The sequence below is a fragment of the Pteropus alecto genome, unplaced genomic scaffold (assembly GCF_000325575.1).
Source record: "Pteropus alecto unplaced genomic scaffold, ASM32557v1 scaffold86, whole genome shotgun sequence".
In the NCBI taxonomy this organism is placed as follows: Eukaryota; Metazoa; Chordata; class Mammalia; order Chiroptera; family Pteropodidae; genus Pteropus; species Pteropus alecto.
This window is the reverse complement of record NW_006442109.1, coordinates 28,495,281-28,501,496: the sequence shown is the minus strand read 5'-3', so window position 1 is coordinate 28,501,496 and position 6,216 is coordinate 28,495,281. Positions and strand designations below refer to the sequence as shown.

Below are 6,216 nucleotides of genomic sequence, written 5' to 3'. Positions count from 1 at the left end.
TTCTATCTCCTAACCATTTTATCCACTCTTGAGTTAAAAGATCTTTGGTCCCCAGCAAGAAGTCAAGCTAAGGGACCTTGACTCTGTTATCAATCTTTAACTTGATTTAATCAGCCCGATGGTCATCCTAAGTGATTGCTGGTAAGATTTCTCACTGTAATTGTTTCCTGCCAGTCTTTAAAGTTTCTCCAAACTGAGGTAAATAGAACAGATTTGTTTGGGGCCTTTTAGTGTTGGGGGACCAACAGGGAATCAGTTTGGCCTTTAGTAGTGCTATACTAAAAGTTTTGTTTAAACCTATCAATGACCATTTTATTTATCTCAAATTTTTTTAAACTAAAGATTTCCACTCTGCTGGGAGGAGTCGTGAGACTCGACTTTCTCTTTGTTTCGCCCTTATTAATATTTAAAAATAGGTATCTCACTCTGTTTATTTCATTTGAAAGCCTTGGCTCTTTTTTTAATTGCACACATATATTTAACAATACAATTTTACATAGAATGCTGAGTACTTCCTTCATATATTTCAAAAGGACTTAAAATATGGACTTTCTATTCATATTCATACCGTAGCATGGTCAAACCTAACTCCTAAATAGATGCATTACAATTTGTTTAGGGTTTAAAGGCTTAATGGCAATAATGAGGGGAGGAAAAAGCTTAGGTTTGGTTTACATAACCAAATGAAAAATAAACTCAAGAAATAGTCAATAAAATTTCATATGGCTTCATGCACCCTGAAGGAGGATGCGGTGCCCGATTTGGAGGTGTGACTGCTATGTCCAAATAATCTCCTCTCTGGAACTTCTGCGACTGCAGGGTCATGGAACTGTCAGTCCCTTTTCTCCCAGACATGGTACTGCTAATTTCCTTTACTTGATAGCCAGGTCTTTTAACATCCGTAAAAACAACTCCAAAATTGAAGTGTGTGTCCTTATTTCTAGCTTCTGAGTAGACTCCTTTCATAAAACTAGTCAGTTCTTTCAAGGTTGCCACAAATTCTCAAGGGAGAACTCATCCATGTGGGGTTGGAAGGTCACTGGTGTGAAGACAGATAGCAGCAAGTGGGCACTTCTCTTACTCTATCAGCTTCTCCTGCTCAATTTCCTCCTGGCTAACCTGCAACTCAACTACCATCTTCCTCCTGTGGCCCACCAGAAGCTCGCTCTGGAAGCCCTTGCTTTTCAAGTACACATTTAAATGATCTAATCTAATTAGAACATTCCTCATAGTAGCTATTGTAATTTTAGAGTATAATTTCCTTGAAGACTGGCAGCAGTTTGGTAGAACCCTAGCTGTAAATGAAGTTTAGCCCACATTTCCGACTGGCCATATGTGGGAGCTTTTACCAAGCTAAATTCTCAGGACATAAAATTATAGGTTGTCTTTTAGCAAGATTTTGTCATTCTTTTTCTTTCATATTTCTTTTTACGTGCAAGACAATTGTACTTCTATATTTCCTGATATTTTACAATATCTGCAAATATCTAAAGGCAAATAGGAAGAGGTCTGAGTGGACTTTGATTTTTGTTGTAATTTGTCCTTCCTCCTTATTAGGGGAATCTTAATGACTAGCTATTATAACAATATGAGGGCTTTCCACAATATTTCTTTTTTTTCAATTGGGAAATTTTTCCAATTAAAAGGACCATTGTCTGTCCTTGACGGTAGACTCCATAGACTCAAAACCAATACTGTGGATGCAAAGGAGAGTGGAAAAAAAGATGCAACCTTCACAAGATAAAATTATTCCCAGAGTTAGCCTAAGAGATGGGGGGTGGGGAAAAAACACTCTTTAAACAACTGTTCCAAAACACAAGAAATCACGTGCTTTCTCCCTTGAACAGAATAAGATTTAAGATTCCCTAAGCTTGGATCCACAGCCTATTTGGCTGCCTGCCAGATGCATAGGCATCATCCAGCTGGTGGAAATAATAGACCATCTCTGGGAGGAATGGGATAGACAGAAAACTCTGGAGGGCTGTCATGGCCAGATGGAGAGCAAGGTACACCTTCGTAAGTGCGCCCTCTAGATGGTAGAAGCCAGAGAGAAAATATTCTCATTCATCATAAGGCCAAGTTCTCAGGACATACAAGACGAAAGGAAAGAGACAGAGAAAAGCAAAACCCCATGAATATTCATACCAAGTAACCAAGAGTAGCTAACTCAAGAAATGAGTTTCACAAATATTTTCTCCTGCCAATCTAAATTTAGAAGATCCTCACCACTTTTCCTTCCACGGGATCCTGCAGGTAAGACGCCTTGGGGCCTTCAAAGGGTCATTGCAGGATGATAAGAACAGATGTTTAGTAAATAAAAGTTTGCCCTACCATATAGGTGGGTCAAAAATGTTATTGCCGATAATCTCTTATGGGCAAGATCTCTAATTTAAGAAGTTTCTCTTGAGCCTGAAGCTAAAATTGCCTTCACATACCACAGAAGCACATCTTGGGATGACTAGCTCTGAACCCCCACAATTCTCAGCTGGGTTGTGCTCTAGAAGGTGGTGGCATAGAGTCTTGGAGAAATATTGTATCCCTTTGGCTGAGCTTTGGCCCTTGAAAACAGGGCAAGGTGAAGGGTAAGACCATGTTTGGAGTCTAAAAGGAGAACCTCTGTTTGGTGTTTAGAGAGGAAACACTATTCTTCATCTATGGTAGACTGGCCATGTACAAGGGAGAGAGGTAAAGAAGAAAGCATTTCAGTCTGGACAAGCTTATTGAGCCCGGCTTTTGTCTTGGCTGTGTTTGGGACCTTGGACTGATGGGTATCATAACAATGAACAAAAGTGTTGTCATTAAATATGCAATCTCCTTTATTCTTCTCAACAGTCTTTGCAGTAGGTGGTATTGTTTTCATTTTATAGATGATGAAATAGAAATAGTAAAGATACAAGAACTTGCCCGAAGTCCCACAGCTAGGTAGTGGGACTGCGACACTTAGTCTTTGGGCTCAGGGCGCTAAACTACCTGAGAAGAACTGTTCAAGGCCATTAGCCCACCACAGAGGAGGACGGAAATAGCAAAAGAGGCTGAATTCCATCAACTCTCCTCTTTCCCCTCGCACACTACTTTTCCTTTCCGATCTCCCTGTGCTGGCTGGAAAATTACTGCTTGGCTATCACCCATGGGAACATAGGTCATCACCCATGGGAACATAACATTCTAACAGCTTTCTGCTTCTTGGCCTGCTGAAATGTGAAAGGGTTAAAGAATAATTAAAACCTGAAACTGGACAAAGGAAGTCTATAACTTAGGCCTAGTTTCTGGAACCCCTAACCACATTCTGTTAATCATGAAACTTGTAACAATGAGCTCATACGCTAACTGCCAATTTTAGCCTGTGTAACCCTGCTTGCTTGCGTGCGTGGCATGAAAAATAATCAATTGTATATAAGCTGAAAATTACTGTTTGGCCATCGCCCATGGGAACACTGGCTATTGTCCATGGGAACATAGGCAATCACCCATAGGAACATAACATTCTAACACAAGCTTTCTGCTTCTGTACTTCCCGCTTGCACACCTGACCAGTGGGTTGACAGGTAGCGAATAGGAGAAAGATGGACCTTTGTGTTTAAGACAGAATGAGGAATGGGATTTGGGGCTTAAAAACCTTGTATCTTGGCATTTCGAGGCTGCTCCTTTGCAAGGACAGCCGCCGGCTAATAAACTGTCTCCTGGTTAAGAGCACTCAAGTTGGGTCTGGTTATTCTGGACACAACACTTCTGTACCCCCGCTTGCACACCTGACCTGTGAGTTGACAGGTAGTGAATAGGAGAAAAATAGACCTTTGTGTTTAAGACAGAATGAGGAATGGGATTTAGGACTTAAAAACCCTGTACCTCTACATTTTGGGGCTGTTTAATTTGGGGTCTGCGAAACCCTGACAGACCCAGCTGGCTGAATAAAGCGCGTGTTTCCTTTAACTCACTGAGTTCTGGTGGTCCCTGTGTCTTTCTGGGGCTGGTGGCTACAACATCCCAGCCCACCTCACATCTGTTAAAAAAAAAAAAAAAAGTGCTGCTGTTCTTATTGTACATTAAGTAATTTAGAAGACATCAACCTCTTAACAACAGCTTTCCCATAAACTTCGACTCAAAATCAACAAACCCCGTTACATAATAAAGCAAATTTTAATGAATTATAATCAGCGTGCACACTAGAGCAAGCCTAATTTCCCAGTCCAAGCTATCCTAGGTTTGCTTTAACAATTTATTCCCAAGCACTGGGCATTTGGGGAGTTTTCTGTTTGCTGTTTTAACATCTGTTTTCCCACAGAGATAGACTTCTGCAGTTACCGACTGCTATTTCCACACGGGAGTGGGGGGGGGGGGGGATACTATATCCTCGACTCAAAAAGAAAACACTTTTTTTTGCCATTCTACTTAAAGAAGACACACCCCAACGCTGACTAAAGGGAGTACCGAGCCCCGGGAAGCACCTCCACAGAGTGAAGTCTGTGGTCAGGAGTTACCACTGATTGGTTCGTGTCTTGCCAGCGCAGGCTTCAGCAGGCAGCAAGGGTGATAGGCTGCTTGGACATCCACCCCCTCGCCGATTGGTGGGGGCAGCGAAGCCTAGGATTGGTGGAGCCCAGAGGGGGGCGTCCTAGCTGCTGCGGCTCCGGCTCCCTAGCAAGGCAGAAATGGCGACTATGGCTTGGGTGCTAGGACGGCGCGTGGCGAGCTGGAGGCTGCAGACATCGCTGTCGCCGCTCACCGGCCTCGTTTCCCAGCGGACCCACTCGTTGTTGCCCGTGGACGATGCGGTCAACGGGCTAAACGAGGAGCAGAAGCAGGTAGGGAGCCTGGCCGCGTTCCCGGCCCCAACGCCTCCAGGCCTGCTTCGTGCTCGTGCTCTCCTGCCCAGGGCCCCACTCAGCCAGAGTTAGATGAGGTGTCAAAGACAGGAGAGCTCATGGAAGACTAATGGTGTTTTGGTGGAGGATTGGCAGGGGTCACCTGTATGTGGCAAAAGGGCCCTCGATCTGTCCCTAAATCCTTTTACACCTAAACACTGTCCAAGGCTGTGGTTCTCCAATCTGATTAATTATGAATCCCAGGAAATCTTTTTGGCATACACACCTCTTGGGTTTTGAAAGACACAGTCTAATTTGATCCCACTGAGTTAGAGCACAAAGTTAAACATTTGAAAGATGCTATTACAAATTAAGTTGAACCCGAACCCTTCAAGGAATAAGGACACGGTGTTCACATGAACCAAGTCCTCCGAGAATGTTATTCCAATGTTTTTCTGCTGTCGCTCTGAGCAAGTGCCTGCACCTCCCTGAACTCCAAAGCCCATTTCGGTTTACGATCAGCAAACAGAGCTTTAAATCACCCCGGAGAGAAAGTGTTCAATCCTAGTTCTCAAACTTTCCTCTCAAGAGGAGTTTCTAATCATTTTTAGCCAACTGTCAGAAAAGAGCCTGACAGGCGCCTAGAAATGAAGGCAGTGTGGCTGGAACTCAGTAAGTGGGGGTAGGGAGAGGTACTGGGGAAGGCTGGAAGGGTCAGCGAGGGTCAGCTTGTGCAGGGCCTTCTAGGTACAATGGAAAGCCATGGAATGATTTTATGTAGGGGCGTGGCATTTAAAAAATAATCTTCAATCTGTCTAGATTGAGAACCTCAAGAAAGAGGGATGAAGATCATCTCTGAGGAAGCATAAACTAATGGGGCCTCTAAGTTTCAGTCTGATGCTATTTGGTGAGGTTACTTGTGGCCTGTATCCCTGAATGTGCCCTCAGTAGTGGAGATGCTGTCCTCAGCGGCAATAATGTACTATTTCATAGACATCTGTCTACCTCTTTCCTCTAGCTTCGGCAGACCATGGCTAAGTTCCTTCAGGAGCACCTAGTTCCCCAGGCCCAGGAGATTGATCGCAGCAACGAATTTAAGAACCTTCGAGTGAGTCCTGAGGCCCACACTGGGGAGGGGGGGTGTTGGTAAGAGAGGGAAGTCTAGAAACTGGGCTGGGCTGGGCCTGGAGTTGCACTGCTGCCTAGAAGGGCTCAAAGTCTTCTGATGAATGAAACTTCCCTAGGAATCCACCTTTCTGTGAAGCATTTGGGTCTCCTTGTTCCAGGTGTCCAGGCACCTGTGACTGGCTGCCTTCTCACAACTCTACTATACTTACTGCCTTCTGTTGACAGGAATTTTGGAAGCAGCTGGGGAACCTGGGAGTTCTGGGCATCACAGCCCCTTGGGTATAGT

General features: G+C 44.1%; 1 protein-coding gene across 1 annotated transcript in view; it reads left to right on the top strand.

Annotated features, from left to right (window-relative positions):
* Positions 1–4,615: 4,615 nt before the first annotated feature.
* Positions 4,616–6,216, top strand: part of IVD (isovaleryl-CoA dehydrogenase) — an 11,305-nt gene continuing 9,704 nt past the window's right edge. Inside the window, exons 1-3 of the mRNA XM_015596117.2 lie at positions 4,616–4,802; positions 5,821–5,910; positions 6,156–6,206. Of these exons, the coding sequence (XP_015451603.1) occupies positions 4,650–4,802; positions 5,821–5,910; positions 6,156–6,206 (294 nt within the window). The 5' untranslated portion in view covers positions 4,616–4,649. The remainder of the gene's footprint in view (positions 4,803–5,820; positions 5,911–6,155; positions 6,207–6,216) is intronic.